The sequence below is a fragment of the Phaseolus vulgaris genome, chromosome 1 (assembly GCF_051622355.1).
Source record: "Phaseolus vulgaris cultivar YP4 chromosome 1, ASM5162235v1, whole genome shotgun sequence".
NCBI classification, from domain to species: domain Eukaryota; kingdom Viridiplantae; phylum Streptophyta; class Magnoliopsida; order Fabales; family Fabaceae; genus Phaseolus; species Phaseolus vulgaris.
Genome location: NC_143498.1, coordinates 54541266 through 54562927, shown reverse-complemented (window position 1 = coordinate 54562927; position 21662 = coordinate 54541266). Strand labels below are relative to the sequence as shown.

Here is a 21662-nt window from a genome sequence, read left to right as displayed (position 1 = left end):
TAAAAAAGATAATAAATATTTTATAATTTTTCATTCTTACTAGAAATATTTTAGTTATTATACTTAAAATTAAGATTTGAATATCTCCTATGATACAGATAGTTTGAAAGAATACATTTTGTTGTGATTTCTTTAAATTAATATTTATCTCCAGTCAAACTCACTTAAGGAATTAGGATTTGTAATAAGGGTTTACATGTCGAGAGATTGGGAATAAACTAATTTAATTGAATTGAATGTCAATTGTGTGATTGGATAAAATTTTGGATAAAAAAATAAAAATTATATAGTTGATTGTGTATTGGTCGGATTCTTACTATTAATTAAGACTCAGCACCGATTAAGATTGATCGATATGATCAAAACTATTGTACTCAAAGTGAATTAACAAGACTAGTTATGATCAAATACTAGGTAGTACGTTCTTAATTACGATCCAAATCTTTAATCTGACTCAATAATAAATGGTTCATTATAATCATATAAATAAGCACAGATTGTAAGAATCAGGTGCGTCATCATTCATTACTAAGAGTACTGAGTACCGAACACCGAAATCTTACTTAAGCGTCATAGTGTGTTTTGCAAATATCATTTGAGTTCGAAGTTCATGAACGAGTAGCAGAGAAGCAAGAAAAATGCGAAGAGATCATTTGAATAAAAAGGAGGAAAGATAAATCGACTGAGAAGGAGGACAATCATTCTCTTAGTTCCAATCTTGTTTAAGAATAAATTAATTATCCAGAAGCCAAAAAATATTATTTATTATGATCACATTTAAACGTAAAAAAAATAATTATTTGTTACTTAATTAATCACTAATTTTAAATCACAACTCCTTTATTATATTTAGGAGTGATATGCAGGAGAAGTGTATCTCAGTCGTTGACTTAGGTTCTTTGTAGATAAATTTCACCACATTTGTTTTTAAGGAGAATAATAAAGTGGAATATAAATTAATTTTTTCCATTAAAATTAAAAATAATTTATACATATATACGAGGTTAGGGTACAGTAGATATAAATTCTATGTATAGTGCACGTGCGTAATGCTGTCTTCTCATTTAGTTTCATCCATAAGTGGTTGCATCAATAGTTTATGAGAAGAACTTGTAGTCTTTGGCTGACATGATGATATTTCTCATAGCAGCAATAGGAGATAGTATCATCAACAATACCTCAAGAAAAATGCAGATCTGAAATTCAATGGGTGGAGAAAAAATTTAGTTAAATCATGAGCAGTTATGAAAATAGAATAAGAAAAATGTTAATTTAACAATTACAAGTTGAAATGCAATTTGATTAATACAATTTTAAAATTATTACATTTTAAATTTTTTTTAATTATAATTTTATGATTATTAATATATCATTACTCATAGAATAAATGCAGTTAACATACCCAGTTGATTGTCCAAGACAAGCCATATCTCTTGGGCCTCATGAGCCTGAGCCATATGATACAGGGCAACTACAAGTAGGATAAAAATAGACACAATTAAACATGTATAATAATTGAATTTTAAAAAATAAATTTTAAGTTTAATTTAATCTAATAAAATTATATAAGATGAGGTCTTTATTAATATATATTATGAAAAGTTTTTATTTTATTAATATATTATAAAATACATTTATTTATAATTGATATAGGATTGTGAATAAACTCGTATATATAACTATATAATTTTAGGATAACTGGATATTTCAAACAAACTCATGATAATAAATTATAAATGATTTTTATAACATAAGATGTGAACTTTAAATCAAAGTCAATATATTATAAAATCGACGGGTTATAAAATAAGATTTATATTCATTTATATATTAATGAAAATTTATTATTTTTAGTTCACGTAATATTTTGTTGAAAAATAAAAAAAAAATTGTGATTTTTACTTACAAAATATGAAGTTGGGGCAGAGGCCAAGCCTCCAAGAAATCCAAGCAGAGAGCCAAAGAATGGTATACATATGGCAATTAGCATAGTGAGTGCTGAAAAAACAACATCAACAAGATAAATATCAAACAATTATCTAAGCAATGATCTAGCCACTACGAGTAATCACTCATCACATACCAACATATATGCTTCTAGTTGTCACTCGTAGAACAGTAGAAGGTGAAAAATTCAACTTGGTAACCATGTAGGTTTCGATCATATCAAACACTGGCATAGCAAACACCTGTTGCATGTTTGCGTAACAGTTACTTAGAAAATAATAATGCTCATAATGAGATCAACATTGGATAATAAAACATATTAAGAAGATATTATGGTTGGTGATTTATGTTTAACTTTTTTTTTAAGTTTGACTGTTGTTGTGTGTTTTGTGCAGGTTTTTTTTGTTTTTGTTTTTTCTGACAGGGTCGGTTTGAAGATATTGGTATTGAATTGGTAAAGGAAATATTAATTGATTTATCCTACTAGAATGTTTAGAACTTTTATGTTATATGAGATATTTGAAAGACTGATGTTTAATGATTATTGTTTAACGATTTGTCCAGATTTAGAAGACATGGTATGTTTTGTGCAAGTTTTTTGGCTTGTATATCCTCATCGCATGATGAGTTTGATGGGTTTGGCGTTTGTGTGTTTGGTTTACTTCTGTTTGGTGACAAAGAATGAGTTTAGTTGTTGGACTTTTGTGTCTTGTCCAGAGAATGTATTCCTTCGAAGGATTGATGTGTTCTTGTATCTTGCTATGATATGTTAAAGTGACTGATATGTTGTAATATCGACTGGATCTCCAGTTGGTTGGAGAATAAGAAGCTTATGTTAGGATTATTTGTATAAGAGGTTGGAATACCTGAAGTGTCTCATTTTATTTTACTTATTCTTTGTTAAAAAAAGAAAATGCAACAATGAATGAAATTGAAGCTCACTTGGTAGCCTCCAACAACATGGAGAAAGACAAAAAAGTTAGCTGTGGCAATGAGCCAAGAGGGGCGTTGTAGTGTGATGAGAATGTTATCATCAACTGAGTTTCCAAAGATATAGTAGCCAATGAAAGCAACAGGTAAGTAGCAGAATGCAACTCCAATGTATGCCAAAATAACACCTCTCCACATGGGTTTCTTGGAAGGCATCTCTGGGGTTGAAGGCATGGTTGCTTGAATTTCCAAAACCACATTGTGGCCTGCATAGGCAAATGCTACATCTCCCAAGGCAGAGAGAAAGTTGAACACTGCATCAGTGGAATTGGTGGCTTTGAGCCCATAACTCACATCAGGTTCAGTGCCCTTGTTTATAGCAGCACACCAAGAGATGGTTGAGTACCTGTTTAAATTCAAGAACTCTGCATCAGCAGCATTATACTATGGACAAAATTTCAATACAATTTTAGTGTTATTCACCCATCATTCATAGCCTATGTCGATTTCAATGTAAATCTCCATTATGGTATCAAACATAAAAAATTATCATATCTAGTTCCTTTTCTGAATATGAATCCATAAATCCTTAGAGTTATATACCGTTCTTAATGTGGTGAATTTATAAATAAATATATAAATTCTTAGAGTTATATACTTTATAAATAAATATATATAATAAAATGTAAGTTTGAAATTAAATTATATGAAAAAATATTAAAATAATAGAATTAGAAGTTGTAATAGAATTGTATTAAAAATATAATTTGTTAATATATCATTATCCTTTATAAAAATAGACCTACCGGAGTTAGGGAACTGACTTGATATTGTATTAAAAGCTAAATTACCTAAAGGGATCATGTCAAAATCATTGTAAAGAAACTATACACTCGAATTCTGATTAAATAACATCTTAAAATACTAAAAAATTATTAAATAAAATTCAATTTTAGAGACAATAAAAAAATAATAGTTTTTATAGTGATTAAATTAGATAATCACTGATATTTAAATTAGTTTTTATTATTGATAAATAGTTTTTAAATTGGTATTTAATTAATTACTTAAGTTTTAGTTACTGACTATTTAGATTCTAAAGTTGTTATCTAATACTTTTGTATCTAATTAGATACAAATTCATAAATTATTTATCAATAATATAAACTAATTTAGATACTAATAATTTTTTTAGTTCTAAAATAGTATCTAATTTTTTGTTAATATAACAACTAAGTAATTTTATCTTTAAAATTAGTTTCTATCTACTGATTTTCTTTTCTTGTAGTTTGTATAATTCTTCTCATATATGATAATTGGAGTATCTTGAATGTAAATCCTTATTATCATGCAGATGATTGAAGTGATACTCTAATCTTAACTAGAGAAAGGTAGAAAGTGATTAAAAAACTGAGTCTAGATTTAGTTGTAGGAGTAAATGGATGCAAAGAGAAAGGAAGAGTTGAATTACATGAGAGACATGGCAGCTGCACCAAAAGAGATAACAGAGATGGAGTTGAAGTTGGGGAATTGTGCAAGAACCAAGTTGACAGAAGCAAATATAACAATCCAATAAGAGGTTCTGATATCTTTGCAATCAGGGCAAATGGTATCATGAAATTTCTTCAATGACTTGCCCCCAGTCACTGTATACACGATGCATGTTCCAACTTCAACAATGACCTGTTGAGGAACCACAACCCACAGACCCAACTTCTCTCCAAAGGCATGCTGACCCAACTCATGGTACCTGTCGAATCTCTTCCCAGGCACCATTTCGTGCATCTCCACCATTTGCCACAGGGTGTAGAGGGTGATGATCCATGACAAGAACAGCACAGTAGCACCAGGACCCCTGTTGTTTCTCATACGACAGAAATTGTTATAAACACAAACATGTTCAGTTACAATCATAGAAGGTTAGGAGAAATTACTGCTACATCTGATCTCAATAAGTATTAAGCAATGCTGCATAATGACATTTTCTGGGGCTATTTATTTCTTGTGCTACAAACCCAAGTGTCTTATAAAAATTAAGAAATGTACTTTAAGGTTTACACCAGCGTAGTACAATATATTGATGGTTGATTCGATAACGGTCCCGATAGCGAGTAAACACTCATTAAGCTTTTAATGACTCTGATACTAAATTAAGAAGAGTGTTTCTTCCTGCACCCCATCATCTTCACAAAAGACCATTTTACCCCTTTTAAAAATGACTTATGGATTATATTTTTAGAATATTTCTGAAACATACTTTTCATAACACATTTTATGAAATCTAGATTTATCATTCAGAAAATTAAAAAAATGTATTCTAGAAAGAATATTTTGGAATGAGTTTTTACCTGGTAGGGGTGTAGGAAGAAATACCCTATTAAGAATTAAAAATTAAAAATTAAGAAATTAACTTCAAGTCTAACTTAATTTCATAAAATCAGTTTATGAGTTAAAGTTTGCATCCACTTATATACTATGAAATACTTTAATTTGTCGACATGTGCTCTTCACCATATCTTAAAAAATCCAAATATATATATATATATATATATATATATATATATATTTAATGTAAAACTACCATTTTTTTTTTTGTCTATTTGTTCTTTGCATGCTATTTATTATATGTCATGATTTGACATGGTTGGAGTATGGATGTATATTTACCAGCCCATATTTGACATGGCATAGGGAAGGGTGAGAACACCTGCACCAACCATGGCTGTGAGATTATGAAAAGTTGAATACCACCATTTCCCATTTCTTGAAGCAGTCACTGGAAGCCAATCATCAATTTTCTTCTGTCTAGCAGCAACAACATCAACATCAACACTGTTTTCTTCGGAATGGCTCATTTTTCCAACCTCTCTCACTTGGTTTTTTGATTTGTTTCTTTGCCAATCACATTGCATTAGGTTATATAGGCAATGGTACAGCGAAGACCGTTTTGTACAAACTGAAACAACACAACACAGCCATAGTTAGAAACAATGAGGTTGGAGTTTTACTAAACTCTTAGGTTATGTTACTTTGAAGTGCTGTTTCATTTTGCTGGTAATAAAGTTTGTTTAAGGCTACCAATGGTAAAAATAATCTCTCTATAACTTTTTTTAGAATAAAATAATAATGTATTTAAATATAAAGGAGTTTAATACGTGTATCATTGTTCAAGAACACAATAACTTCTAATTTTGGTGATTCCAAATAATACCAATAAAACTAATTCTCCAGATGGGTCGGTACATAATCCTATATTTACTTATGAATCATTAAATAATTGTTGTTATACAAAGTACTATGAAAAAAATATACAGCACACTGTTCACAAAATATAATTTTTTCATAAATTCCACAGTATCTTCCAATTTGAAACAACATTTTTCAGTAAATCAATAACAAATAAATGCATAATACATAATTTAAAACCTTGCTATTTTTTTATTTGTTAAATGATGTAAGGACTACCTGTGTTATCTATTCATTTGTATTTTATATTTCTTGTTAAATATTTTAAAATGATATTGAAATAAATCAAGATGGTATGTTTTACTATTGTAAAATATAAAATACTACTAAATTATAAAGCAACTTTTTCAAACATAATTTCCCTTGAACTATTCTGTTTGCTGCATGTGGAACTACTGTAAAAAAAAAACTATTGTTAAGTTTAAGTACCAGTAAGAAACTAAATACTCTGAAAAAACTATTATTATTTTCAAGTTTGAATTAACATAACTTACACTAAAAAAAGGACAAGTTAACATAATTTAATTAACACTGAGGCGTAAATCTAAGTTGTTAACTTTTGAATTTGTACATTCTCATTATTAGAGCATTATTGAATGAATCTTTGAGAATTAGCACTTTGGCAGATTAAGGAGGAAATTATAAGGATATTATTCATTTTTATACTTCTGTTTCATTGTCAATAGTGCAATCTGAACATGTTACACCTTGAAAAGAGTACAACGTAGATTGCGATAAATTTGCAGTAAAAATATATAACATGTGTCCAAAAAGAAGCAAAACAAGCTTCAAGCATTGCTGCTGGAATTTGAATGTGGTGGTTATTTTTCTACTGCAGGCTAAACACTGCAGATATCATCACCACCTGTGTGCATTTTGCAGTAATTTTTACAAACTTGTCATTAAAAAGATCAATAGTAACATTTTATTTTCATCTTCTGACCAAATTAATTGATCATAATGCTTAGGCAACTGTGGAACTCAAATGCTTGTAACTCCTGTTTGACTTTGCACAGCTATTGGAATTGTCAACAGCCAGGCCTTGTGCCCCAAAAGAAAAATACCTATTCATCAATTTTTTATTGAAGGAACAATGTTTGTAGTTCAACAGAAGTTCCTCATCATCTGATGGTGGATTAGAGCAAGAAGTACCCTTTTGTTTCTTGATGGAAGAAAGAGAAGCCACAGATAATTCTTGGAAAGGACTATGAGCAAAATGTGGCTTTACCTGCATTACACCTTGCATCAGGCCAGCACTGAATTTCACTTTGGAGAATGGATTTGGAAGAGAAGTCCTGATAGATTGTGTTCTTTTGTTGTTTGGAAGGGAGCATGGTTGTGATTGTGAGTATCTTTGCCGCAATGGAATTGAAAACTCTTCCAAGTTTCTACTTGAACTAAAAGGATCAAGAGAATCATCATTTTCTACTTCTGATGCAGCTGCTTTTGTCCCTTTTCTTTTAGGCCACCCCAGATGAAACTTTGAACGTTTTACAGCAGAATTGGCAGAATAATTAGACTTCTTGTTATCTGGGGAATCATCGGATTCAGAATTGCTTGGTTCGTTTGAGGAGGAATATGATTCCACACTTGCTTCATCATAATTGGCCTCTGATGAATTCTCATTGCCAGTGTACAAGAATATCTCTGCATCTGGTATTCTGAATGAAGTGCCAGGACTGCCTCCAATGACATGTGCTTTGTGATGAGTGCAAAGGGCATTTCCTGCTATAGCATTTCCACCATTAGATACCCCTCCAGAGGAAATCATCATCTTGATCAAAATATCAGAAGATGCTGATTGTGGTCTTTGTTTTAGAAGATCCAAAGGGGTCATCCCATCAGCATCACAAATGTTCAGATCAATTGATGGCACAGACATCAACATTTCCACTAGCTCGCACTGAACATTATCAATCACGGATACATGAAGAACCGTTCTTCCATCATTGTTCTTGACATTGATAATGTCCTGTAAGTTCACAATCTTTCCACAAACCAATTGCTTCATGAGCTCAGCATGTTTGTCCAGTCTTCGGAAACCGGGACTTCTGAAACCAGCCACTGCCATATGAAGAAAAGTATCTCCATAGTGGTTGGTTAACAATGCTAATGAAGGGGATGCAAGAATCAGAATCTCCACCACAGGTAAGTGACCCCCGTAAGATGCTACATGTAACGGTGTGTTCCCTTGATCATCTGTCAAGTTTACAACATCAAATGATGCAAGTAGATTTCTCACCACCTGCATCATTAAAATCATCAAAATAAGGATCATGGAAAAATGCAGGAAGTACACCAATTTCTCACCATCCATGAAGAGACCAATTTTCTATGTTAGGTTGATTGAAGAATGATGTTTTAATGTTTCTATATTATATGTCTTATATTGTATTTTTTTCAAGACTTCAATATTTCATGTGTTATATCAAATATGTGTTATATACGAATAGGGTAAGTGAATAAAAATAGCAGAACTTCACAAAGGATTGACACTACAATACAATACAACTGTTTTTGTGTCAGGTGTTAAACAGAGGTAAAATTAAGACACAGTTCCATAAACATTTTTAGTTAATTTATACCAACATTTGTTTAACAAATTACCAAAATAAATCTCTCACTCTCCTCTTTATCAAAAACATCTATAAATCTGCATCAAAGTTTTGTCCAGAGGAGTGCGAATCAGCTTAAAGCAAAAGAGCAAAATGCTTGATGAATTCACCTAAAAGAGCAAAAGTATCATTACCATTCTTCGATCAGATTTAAACTTTGAACTCAGGTTACATGTGACGACACTGATTAAGATGAAACATTAACTCTGATTAATGCCAAATAAGTTTATGGAACTCTATCCGTTAAAAATCACATAGACTAGAGATTAGAACATCGTATAAGTCAGTTTTATGAGTTTGAATTAGGCATAAAATTCACTTCTTAATAGTATCTAAGTTTTGTAGAGTAACCAAAATCCTCACCTGAACCTGTCCTCTGGCAGCTGCAGTATGCAAAACAGTGCACCCTTGAGCATCTCTAAACCCCAAAACGCCACAACCCTCTCCCACAAGCTGTTTCAGCATCTCCCAGTTCCCTCCTCTCGCAGCAGCATGAACCGCCCTATTCATCATATCCCTCTGGCAAATCTCCTCCATCTGCGCCGGCGAGAGAGCAGAACGAAGCACAACCTCAAACACCTCACAGTTATTGCTCCTCGCAGCAGCATACATTATATCAGTGACTCCATATTCTCCTTCTCCGAACACAAGCGCAGGGTTCCTCCCCAACAGTTCCCGGACGAAATCCGCGTCGCCGGCCGAGGCGGCGGTGTAGAGGAGCCACCCGCCGTAGCCGGCGCGAATGAGAGAGTTGGTTCCTCTTCCCGTCTCGCATTCCAGCATGAGGTTCCTGGCAACCTGCGAGCGGCATTTCGCGACGTCCTCGAAGTGCTCCTCGTCGTCCCACACTGTTTCGAGGCGCCGAATTCTGCGGAGGGAAGTGAGCTTAATGAGGAGGTTGCTGTCGAGGTGGAGAAGCTCCACCACCAGATCGTAGTGGCCGTTCGCGGCGGCGCAATCGATCGGAGAAGCGTACCACCACTGTTCCCCGGTGCTCTCCCAGCGAAGAGGCAAGTGTGAAGGAGACATTGCACATTTGCAATCTCACCCTCTTGGAAACAAACAAACTTGTGCAACACTTGAATCAAAGTAGATATACTTCACTGTAACAATGCAGCAAAATTGTGTTGGAAAAGTGGTAGTTTTTTCAGTTCTCATTCATTTTTTTTTCCTTATTTCAGCTTCTAAAGGTAGCTAGTTGTGTGAATGATTTTGGAAAAATTGTTGGTGTGAGATTCATAGTCAAAAGTTTGATGAGATTCACTTCTCTTAAATGACTTGTACGTCTATCTCAGATAACGGTATTTATAAGATATAATATCAGTTAAGTGTCAAATTTAAAAAATATTTATATATTTTTTGTTAATTCAGTTCCATTTCAACATAATTTTAAAAAGAAAAATATATTAATTTTTTAAAAATTAAAATTTATTTAATAAATTTTTTATTATGATTATAATATTGGAGATCTGATATCGACTAGAGATTAGAGCATTTCATTGTATATGGATGCAAACCTCAACGCTATGAGCCGGTTTTATGGAATTGAGTTTGGCTTAAAGTCCACTTTGTAATATGGTATCAGAACCATTTCGAATTTATCCTAGTAAGTATTTATTGGACCTATGATGCCCGATATTGTTAGGTAAGTGAGGTGTGAGAAAGGGTCGGTGGGAACGGGGAAATTAATTGCGAACAATAACATAACTAACGTTCTCTGCGGAAGTTGAGGGCAAAATGTTAAAAGAAACAGTGAAAAGAGATGTCACAGAGTGCTATAAGCTATGTTATTAGATGAACAGGAGATGAAGTGTGTGTGTGAGTGAGACAGATGTGTGAATGGTGCAGAAGAAAAGTTGAAAAGAGAGCATAGAAACATTAAGATTCTGTGATCCGTGAGCATATGGCCAAAGGACATTTATTTAATCATCAATATCTGACCCCAGAAACCAACTCCTAACTTTTAACAATTCCTCACTTTCTCTCTAATTCTTCCCAAAATTACAAATCTTGCTTGCTTAAAAATAGGTATTTTCACTAAATGTATTAAGGTTTACATGTAATTAATAAACTCAACTCTAAAAAAATTAAATAATACGTCTTTAATCACGATGATAATAATACGATTCATTATAATTGTATAAATAATCACAATAATTAAGATAAAAATATGTTATTATTATATATTTATTATATTAAATATCAAATAATTATTTGAATGTTAACTTGATTGTTGATATTGAGTATGGATAAAGTGTTTTTAAGATGTCTTCCTAACATACAGTCGAAAATAAAGAGTAAAAACGAAAAAATAAGAAAGAAAAAAAAAGAAAAAAGTAAAATTGTCTCTTCCTTTTTTGTGTATGGCATCGCCACTACCTTTGGCAGCATCCACTAATTCGGAACTTAATTTGAAAGTCATATTTCGACCTGGACGTTTTCGGGATGCCCCCAATAACCAACGAATGATAAGTGCTTTTCTTTGTGCGGATCCTATTTTAACGTAAACTTAATGAGTTGATTCACCTACGCGTCTTGCTTTTACTGCTATATCGGGAGTTACTCCACGTATTACTTGACGTAAAACAGACAGTGGATTTGTTTCTGTAAAAAAAAAAGAGTTAATTGTTCAAACATAAAAAAAAATTGATTCTCCCATTCCTCTTAATACAATAACACAAGTAAATGTAGGATGTATTAACATAAAAATGATGAAAATAATGCATTAACATAAAAATACAATAGTGTTATTTAATGCATCTTGAACTTTTGATTTGATGATAAAACTGTCTGTAACTTCTATTGAAATTTTTGACATGTCATTAACACCACCTTGAAATAGCATTGAAGGTGTCTATTTGTTCTGTCTTTTTGAATCATGAAAAAAGCTTTTAATCAGTTGCTGTTTTGTAGGTATTTGCTTAAGCAAGGTTGGAGTGAAAAGCTGTTTCATTCACTTTTAGAAATTTCAAGGATTGTGAAACTTGAAACATACCACATTTAATTGTGTGCAGAGACATAAAAACTGAGTGAGGGCACACACTGTTTTCACAAACCAAATTTTTCATTCACCATTTTTGTCTGCATTGTTCTTGCAGCAAATAATAAAGATCATTGCATTTTATTATATCAAATTGTATACAATTTTTAAAATGTCAAAACATAATTTTCTTTTGAAAAAACTGAAAAGACAGAACAAAGAAAGAGGTTTGGCATCATTGTTTGACTTTTATTGATTGAGAAAAATGCTAACTTCCATAAATTCATGTGTCTCTTTCTTTGGGATACTTAAACTTCTCCAAATTTCAACAACAACAAAAATGTTAATCTTTTACGAAAATTTTCACATATTATTGGTAATTGATACAAAAAAAAAAGTATGATTATTATTATATCTATTTTTATTTTAATATATTTTTAGAATTGAGTGATAAAAATAGACTTGATGATGAGAAAAAATTAATAGTGAAAAAATTATTTAGAACTTTGATTTTGTTGATTTATATTTTTTATTTAGATTTGTAAAATATAATTATTTTTAAAATATTAAATTTATACTTTGGTGTAAAAATAATTATTAAACTTTTTTAACAATATTAATATTTTATAATGCAATTATGTTTAAATTGTATTTTAGTATAAATTTTTATTTGAATTTATATTTAAAAGAATAATATTTAGATGATAGCATGTTTATACACTTATATTTTTATTTATATACATCTTCTACTCATTTTAAACGATTATTTTTTATTTATATACATTTCTACTCAGTTTAAACAGTGTTAAATTTCAATTCATCATTCATCACATTATAATAATATTCAACTGTAACATGTCGATTTTTAAAAAAAACATTAGCAACTAGAAAGAATTATAAACAACAAAATTTACTGTACAGAAAACATTCTCACTAATTTATCTTACCTTTACAATTTATTTAACCAAGATTCTCAGTTTCAGTATTATAGAAAGGCTAAATTTAAACATAAAATATTTTAATCAACAATAAAAATAAGTCATAATGTTTTTAAATTAACATAAATTTATCTTTATTCTAAAAACATAAAATACTTTAATCAACAATAAAAATATGTCATAATGTTTCTAAATTCACAGAAATTCATCTTTATTATAAAAACCCCACATGCTAACCATAATCATTCAACATTTCCCACCATAAAATCAACTTAAATAAATTACTAAAAAACTATCTTCAATCGGATAAAAGTATTATACTTTCCATAAAAAAAATATATAATGAACTCATGTTTATAAAAAAAATAACAATTATTTCAAAAATTTAGGGAAAATTAATGGAAAAAGCAACTAAAAAGTTAATGATTTTTTTCAAAATGAAATTTAAATAATTGATTTGTTTATTACTTATATTTGTTTTAACTTAAGTAACGAGTTATTTATATTCAAATTCATTTGAATACAATTAAGTCTATATTCTGAATATAATATTTATGATAGCATGATTAATCATTTGTTAGGACTGTCGATTTTATAGATCTTGAAGGATTATAAATGAATTGGTGAGAATTGGAGGTTCTAACAGTTAGTTACCTGAAAATTAAATGCAAGAAAAAGTAGCCACACACATGGTTGCAATAACTAACGTTAAGTGACAAAGGAAAAAAGGAAAAACAGTTATCTATGTACTGTATCAAATACCTATACAGCTCTGAAACATGTACTCAACACAAACATTTATTATTTCTGTGCTTAAAATAGGAATCAGCATATTGTATAGATCCAAGATCTCGTACAACAACTTTACTATTCTTATTTTTTTTTTCGGGTTAAATATCTCACATCCAATAAAAATTATATTATAATAATATATAATGGAGGCAAACTCCATCTTATAAGTGATTTTATGATATTTTTTATATTTAAAGTTCACTTCTTAACATGATATCAAATATCATAGTGTGAGTTTGTTGAGCCTCTCATACAATTCATTATCGGACCACTCATAATATGTTGTTCGGTGTACTTAAAGTCTCCTTCTTAAGATATCACTTGGAGTTTGAAGAAGATAAGCAAAATGATATATTATATTATTTTATAATATTATTTTATAGTATATAGTGGATACAATCTTCATCTTATAAGTTAGTTTTATGCGATTGAGTTAGACTTAAAGTTCACTTCTTAACATAGTATCAAAGTCATTTAAAATCTATCACAATAAGAGTTTGTTGGACCTCTCGTACCACTCGTTATCGAATCACCATTAATATGTTATCCGATACACTTAAAGTTTTCTTCAAAGTTTTCTTCTTAACGTATCTTTGCAGTATGAAAATTGAGTATTTTAATTTGAGTATAATCTAGGGGCTATATATTCATATTTTATTTGTGCTGATTTACTTTGGTACAATATTTTAAAATTTTAATAAAGCAGTAACTTAATTTTGTGTTTTTTACTTGGTTAATAGAAAATGGATCTTGGGAATAATTTTTTAAAAACTTGTTGTTGCTGTCTTGAAAATGACCCATCTTTTGGCTCAATATTGTATGAACTGTGAAATGTAGGGAATAAAATGAAAAAAATAAAAATTGATGGGCCATTAGTAGTTATGAATAATGATATTACTTTAATAGTACTGGGGCAACTTCATTCAACTCTTCTCACGTGGAAGGTGACTATGGCGAAACAATCGAGGAGAGCAACACTGTGGGGCTTCTCCACTCATCCACCCATCTTACTGCTATCTGTTTATTCATTTTTCTGATAACTCTGCATCATCATATAATATATATATATATATATATATATATATATATATATATATATATTTTTTTTTTTTTATTGTATACGAGGACTCCTGTAAGTTTTGGTACCGGTTTCTGATTGATCGATATGTTAAAAATATATTAAACTCTAAAAGATGATTAGTAAAACCAAGTCATATGTATGATTAGATAGTATATTTTTAATTATAATCTATGAGTTAATCTTAGCTCTAATAGTATGAGGACGAATTAGAAATATGTAAATACAACTTAAATTATTACGCATTTATTACACCGAATATTGATACTAAATTGAGCGTATGATTATTTTTTTTAGGTGTTCTCTCAACCGAGAACAAACTAAAGAATAAGACCTTAACTGAAGATGAAGAACAAGAGTTGAGGAAAGAAGAGTTTACCAAGAATGGAAGAAGGAGAATATATGGACCGACTAAAAAGACAAAATGAATTGTCTAACTGGTAGAAATGATCTTAATCGTATTTTTTTTTAAAGTCGTACTTATTTATATGTTTCTAAACTTATGATATTGTTTAACTATATTAACATTAATTATAATTAAAAATGTATTACCTAATTCTTTTTATGTTAATCATCTTCTAAACTTAATACATTTTCGTTCGGTTAGAATAGAATACCGAAAATTATAAAACTCTTCTAATTTTAACCTATATATAGACACACATGGAGAGTCTTGCAACATCATTATAAATATTACATGTCTGATTACTAAAAAAATATAAAACTTTGAATAAATATTTTCCGAACACACTAGTGAACTGATAATATTAAAAGAAAATATTAAATAAAAATAATCCCCATATTTTTCTTATGATTTTTTCCAAACATGTCTATCTGTCTTGGTTATCTTTAGTCAAATGAGACAATCAACATCCATGTGCCACAGCCAAATATGATACCAACAACTCTTAAAAACAAATTACATAAGACAAAAATCTGAAAATTGGATCAAATTAACATTAAATATTAAATATAAGGATGAGAGATGAATTAGCCTTACTAATTTCCTTTGATTCAAACCTTCCCACCTTTTAATCTGACAAAAAGAAACTACTTGTTTTTCTGTATTTTGGGTTCAGAATCTTACTTGCAGTAAATAAACCAATTTATTTTTAAATACAATTAAATTCAAATTGATTTTTATTGCTTATTATTCTTTTCGATGTGCTAATAATTAAAAATTTAAAAGTTATATTCACCAGATAAAAATAACTAATTTATTCATTAATAGTGTTTAAAGGGACAAAGTTATCTTGCAGAAAATCAACACAATTAATATTAATTAAATGTGAAAATGATGACTGAAACAGGTAAAGCAACAACAAGGGTCAGAAGACATGTGTGAATTGAACTTTTCTACCTAATGATGGCTAATGTGGTCAATGGAGTTATTTATAAATAAAAACGTTCTTTTAAGATAAATCATTCACATAAATTACTTAAATTTAAAGAGGCATTTATGAGATAGAAAAATTAGTTGCATGAACAGTTCTTCTTAATTTTAATTAACTTTATGTGAAATTTATGTTTCAATAATAATATTTTGTAATAATTTTTATACGGAAATACCCTAAAGGAGAGAAAAATAAAGTTAATAAAGTCGTCTTTCTAAAGCTATAAGTACCATTTATATAAAAATAAATAAATTACAAGATCATTGTTTAATATCTTAATTTTTGTGCAGTGTTTAGTGTTTTATTCGTATAAAAAAATTAAAACTATTTTTTTTAAATAAATAAAAAATCTTGTTAGGAATGCATTTTAAAATTTAAATTTTACCAACAAGAATGATTAGGAAATAAGGAAGTTGAAAAAAAAAATCATAACATGAGGTTTGCGTTTCTTTTTTTTGCTGAGTGTTAACTATGGGCCTTCCGAACCACTGTTTTATTGTTGGGTGTTTCCCCCTGCACCCCAACAAATAGCTTCATGCACCCATCATTTTCGGAAAAGACCATTTTACCCTTTTTAAAAATGCCTAAAACATTACACTTTTCAGAATATTTTCGGAATATAGTAGAACATATTGTGAATTTTGAATTTATCATTCTAAAAATTAAAAAATATGTGTTTCGGAAAGAATTTTCCATAGTTTTTTTTATCAAATTATCAAGGATAATTCTGGTATTTAAAAAATGTAGGAGTGCAGGAAGAAATAAGTAAACCCTAAACCCTGCATTGTTTCAATCTAGGTTTCATGATGTTGGGCTTGACCCTTCTCAATGATCCCAAACAGAGGGCTAAATTGCAATTTTTAACAAGTTAAACAAAATTTATAAATCAGTAATCTGCACAAAAATGATTATGATAATAACGTTAACGATATTAATAAGTAATGAAAACAAAAGAGAAATGGAAAACAAAATGGTGGTTGTGTTATAGATGATTATGATGACAGAAACAGAAGAGTGAACCGTTCATCACAATGGGAGAAAAAACCTAAGGCCGTCTAATAACTAAAAAAATGTAAATACAAATTGTGGTCACTGTATTACAATGATATCACTCACAGCAACACAAGTAACACAAGTGTTCTTATTCCAAATTCACACTAAAACTCGATTAAAATTTAGAACGGCGATGAAATCCATGCTCAGCTTCAATTCTTATGCCACAGATGCAATGTGGACAATCAAGTCAATCACACGGGTACTGCAAAAAAAAAACATTTGTCCTTGTCATGTTACAAATTAAACAAAGGATTTATAAACAAAAAACATGTTTCCTCGTACATGGTGTAGGACCATTACCTGTAACCCCATTCGTTGTCATACCACGAAACAAGTTTAACAAAGTTTTCATTCAAAGAAATTCCTGCCTTGGCGTCAAATATGCTAGACCTGTAGAAATTAACAGCAACAGAAAGTAATCATGGTAAGTAATTAGATAGAGACAACAGAAACTGATGATGATGGTTTATCATCTTTCACCAACTACGATTTTCAGAGAATAAGCATTGCTTCAGAACACAGCTTCACCTGCTATCACCAACAAAATCAGTAGACACAACATCTTCTTCAGTGTATCCCAAAATACCCTTCAATTTGCCCTCTGATTCCTCCCTGGAATTTCAACACAGATAATTGATGTCAGTAGAAAAACAAACACATATTCAAATCAAATGAAAAGTTTTTCAAAACCTTAAAAAAAACTCTTACTTGATTGCAGCCTTGATTTGCTCATAGGTTGCTGGCTTCTCTATTCTGACAGTGAGGTCAACAACTGAAACATCAACAGTGGGGACTCGGAAGGACATTCCTGTCAATTTTCCATTCAGTGCTGGAAGAACTTTTCCTACAGCCTGTTTATACCAAATTCATCATTCAACAAAGAATAAGGTTATGAATTATAAAATTAGCATCATTCAACAAAGAAGAGTGATATAAATTGTTTTAGGCACAATGAAAATTGATACCTTGGCAGCTCCAGTGCTGCTGGGAATGATATTGAAGGAAGCAGCTCTTCCACCCCTCCAATCCTTGCTTGATGGACCATCAACAGTCTTCTGAGTAGCTGATTCGTCACAAAAAGTACATAGTAATGAACATCATCGTCATCTTACATTGAAAAAGAACATGGAATGGTTCAAAAAGATGAACAACAGAGGCTATGGACGAACCTGTGATGGCGTGAACAGTGGTCATGAGACCCTCAACAATTCCAAATCGGTCATTGATGACCTATGCAAGATCAAAATTAGTAATTAGCAGACACGCAGGCAAGTTTGAAATACAGAAAGAAGCACCAGGAACTTGGTATCAAACAAAAAACCTTGGCGAGGGGAGCAAGGCAATTGGTAGTGCAGCTAGCATTGGAAACAATGTCAAGTTCTGGTTTGTATTCTTTCTCGTTAACACCTACAACAAACATGGGTGCATCTTTGCTGGGGGCAGAAATCACAACCTTCTTGGCACCACCCTGATAACATCCAAATCCCACGTTAAACTCATTTCAAACTACTCAATAATCTTCCTAGATTAGAAATCTATAGTATTCAGGAGAAAATCAAAAGATCTAAAATTCAAAATGACAACAGAATAATTTTGGGAATCAGAAATCAGAGTGAACCTTCAAGTGAATCCCACATTACACTCATTTCAAACTACTCAATAATCTTCCTAGATTAGAAATCTATAGTACTCAGGATAAAATCAAAAGATCTAAATTCAAATGACAACAGAAAAATTTTGGGGATCAGAAATCAGAGTGAACCTTCAAGTGAGCAGCAGCCTTGTCCTTGTCAGTGAATACACCAGTTGACTCAACAACATAATCAGCACCAACCTCACCCCATGGAATATCCTCGGGGTTCCTGAGGTAACAACATAAAATAATCAGATAAAAAAAACAAAACCTTGAGTCCTACTAATTACAATAACAAATCACTGAAGGCACGAGTTACCTGGTACCAAAAACTGCCACAGCCTTCTCACCAAAGAGAAGGGTCTTGGAGTCCTTCACCTTGACATCAAAATGCTTCCATTGGCCATGAACAGTGTCATACTTGAACATATACGTCTGCCAAATAATCAAAGTTTAGAACTCTAAACAACACAGATTGTTAACAGAAACTAGCTACTGATCTCATGTGCCAAACTGTGATTTTCTCTCCAAAAAAAAAAAACAGAATAAAAAACACAGATTCACCATGTAGTCAGTGGTGATGAAAGGATCGTTGATAGCAACGAGTTCAACATCGTTCCTTTGAAGAGCAACCCTGGCCACCAAACGGCCAATCCTTCCGAATCCTGCATGCAAAGAATTAATCATATGCTTAAGTTCATATATATATATATATATATATAAAAAACAAAAAAAAAAACATCCTAGTACAAAACAAACAAGCACCGGAGCAGTAAAAGCCAATTAAAAAAAAAAAAAAAAACAATTACCGTTGATGCCGATCCTAATCTTCTTGTCTGATGCTGCTAAGAAGACAAAAAAAGCATTAAAAACAATGATTATTGAGAGTGTTAAAGCAACATATATGAAGCTGAGAAAGAAGAAAGAAGAAACAAGAAAGTAGAATAGAACAGTGATTACCCATGAGAGTGTTTTTGAGTTGGAATGAGATTTGAAATGAGATAGAAAACTATTAGAGAGTGATTTGGTGAAGAAAAACAAGGGTTAAGGAGGAGTATTTAAAGAAGGGTTATGTGTCCGAAGAAGACAGTGTGTGGTGATCACGTGAGGGGTCACGTGAGGGACGTGACCGGTTTTGCTTGGGGAAGAAGAAAAAAAGGTAGGTTGGAGCCGCTGGTTTAGTTGCATTGGAAAATGAAAACCAAGGGTTGCCCATGGTTAAGCCTCTGCTGCCACTGCCACATTTCACTGCACCATTTTGGTTTTCGACCTTCCTAATAATGTTTTCTTTAATCACTTCAATTTTAAAAATAATATAATTTTTTTTTCTATAAAAAACTTACAATATTAAGTATTATTATGCAATATTTTTGGCCTAATTCTTTTTCTGATAATTAATTCAACCATCTAGAAATGCCTTCTACCACATTTGACTACATCATTTTAGTTTTCTACCTTCCTCTAATAATGGTTTTTTAATCACTTAAATTTTAAAAATTATATAATTATTTTTATAAAAAAAAATTATATTATATATTATACAACTTGACAATCTTAGATAGGTTGACACGTTAATAACAACAACCATCTATTACTATATGACAAAAATATTATTAAAAGAAAAAAAATATATGAAAAACTAGAAGAAAACGTTAAAAAAAATATGAATATAGTATCCATATTCACAAGTAATTCTAAAAGCATATAAGTTTATTATATTTTTTTTCAATTTGAGTAATTTATTAAAAGTATAATACGATAATAATCACATATTTTATGGGTTTAAAGTATAATAAATAACATGTATTTTCTTTGGAAGAGTTGAAAACAAAAGTAAATACAGAGAAACATTTGTTAGCAAAATTTGTTAAAATGTTCATTATCTTCTTTGATACTTCTGTTGTATTTGATTTCTTAACTGCAAAATAGTTTTTGTTTTATTTTTTACAATTATTGAATAGTAAAATTATTTTAAAAGGATTAAATAGGGGAAAAGTAAATTAAATATTTAGAATGCTTTAAAGATCTAGTTGACGTTAAAAAAATTATTTTTTATGAGTCACTAGAAGCACTTTTCATGATTTTTGTAATTTTATAGATTATTTACAGTAATTTTATTTTTGCAAAATAATTAATTAATCATTATTAAATTCTATTTTTGTAAAATAAATATAATACTTAAAAAAATATATAACATGTATTATATTTAAAATAACTAAATATAAATTCTCAAACTATTTTTATTTTAACTATGTGCAACAGTTTAAAGTATATCAGTTATGTCACAAACTGTTTTTATTTTTTAAATTTTCATTCTTTTTTATTCAATGATAATTTTCATTTTCTCTGTATATTTTTATTTTTTATTTTATATAACATTATTTTGAATGTATTAATAACTTTATAATTATTGGAATGTCAATTTAAATAAAAATATAAAGTAGGTAAAAATTATACATGAATATATATATATATATATAGTTTAATACAAATAGGAATAAGTTCACATCAAATTGACAAATATGTGAACTTTGTGTGGTATAAACTTTAAAAATTTAAATTTTTGATAGTAAAATTTAAGATATTGATCATTTAATGATAAAGGTTAAGAAATGGAGTTTAATAGTAAAACTTGGTTGGAAAGAAATGTAGTTTTTTTATTAATCATCATATTGTTAATTATTTGATAATCAATCATCAGAAACATAAAAGGTGAATAGTTTTAAAGTTCATATGACAAATTTTATTAAATTCATAAAATATGTCAAAATATATATATATATATATAGTTAAGTCGAAATTAGAAAATTATTTAATGTTTAAAATAGTAGTGTTTTAGATGTTCAACATTGTTTAGTGTTTTTTAATGATATTTGGTCAAGCATTTCTAGCTGTTGCCGAAATTGTAAAGTGCAATTAAAGAATATTCGAGTTTTGAGCTGTTTTTATGCCAATTCTTGTCAAGCTTATATTTATTCATTAACTCTGAACATAGTTAAATTAATTTTATTCTTTAAATTATTATTTTAATATTTTTTATATTATTTAATTTT

At 30.0% G+C, this 21662-nt stretch overlaps 3 protein-coding genes across 4 annotated transcripts; all 3 read right to left on the bottom strand.

Annotated features, from left to right (window-relative positions):
- Window positions 1-1097: 1097 nt before the first annotated feature.
- Window positions 1098-5732, bottom strand: LOC137816269 (Transmembrane amino acid transporter family protein). Its single transcript, XM_068619347.2, has 7 exons — window positions 5545-5732; window positions 4349-4732; window positions 2890-3283; window positions 2084-2189; window positions 1907-1998; window positions 1403-1471; window positions 1098-1196 (listed from the first exon to the last, which is right to left on the bottom strand). Exons 1-7 carry the CDS (start codon window positions 5730-5732, stop codon window positions 1098-1100), a joined length of 1332 nt encoding a protein of 443 aa, XP_068475448.2.
- A 1099-nt stretch (window positions 5733-6831) lies between these two features.
- On the bottom strand, window positions 6832-10016 carry LOC137815225 (uncharacterized). Its single transcript, XM_068618319.2, has 2 exons — window positions 9102-10016; window positions 6832-8368 (listed from the first exon to the last, which is right to left on the bottom strand). Exons 1-2 carry the CDS (start codon window positions 9765-9767, stop codon window positions 7088-7090), a joined length of 1947 nt encoding a protein of 648 aa, XP_068474420.1. The 5' UTR covers window positions 9768-10016; the 3' UTR covers window positions 6832-7087.
- Window positions 10017-16879: 6863 nt separating this feature from the next.
- LOC137815224 (glyceraldehyde-3-phosphate dehydrogenase, cytosolic) lies at window positions 16880-19859 on the bottom strand. 2 transcript variants are annotated; one of them, XM_068618318.2, is made up of 12 exons: window positions 19570-19859; window positions 19419-19451; window positions 19174-19274; window positions 18929-19044; window positions 18739-18838; window positions 18298-18444; window positions 18146-18206; window positions 17942-18039; window positions 17685-17827; window positions 17505-17588; window positions 17277-17366; window positions 16880-17178 (listed from the first exon to the last, which is right to left on the bottom strand). In XM_068618318.2, exons 1-12 carry the CDS (start codon window positions 19571-19573, stop codon window positions 17133-17135), a joined length of 1023 nt encoding a protein of 340 aa, XP_068474419.1. In that variant the 5' UTR covers window positions 19574-19859; the 3' UTR covers window positions 16880-17132. The 2 variants fall into 2 exon arrangements, with proteins under 2 accessions (XP_068474419.1, XP_068474418.1); XM_068618317.2 differs by having other exon boundaries at window positions 19419-19454; window positions 19570-19857.
- Between the last annotated feature and the right edge of the window lie 1803 nt (window positions 19860-21662).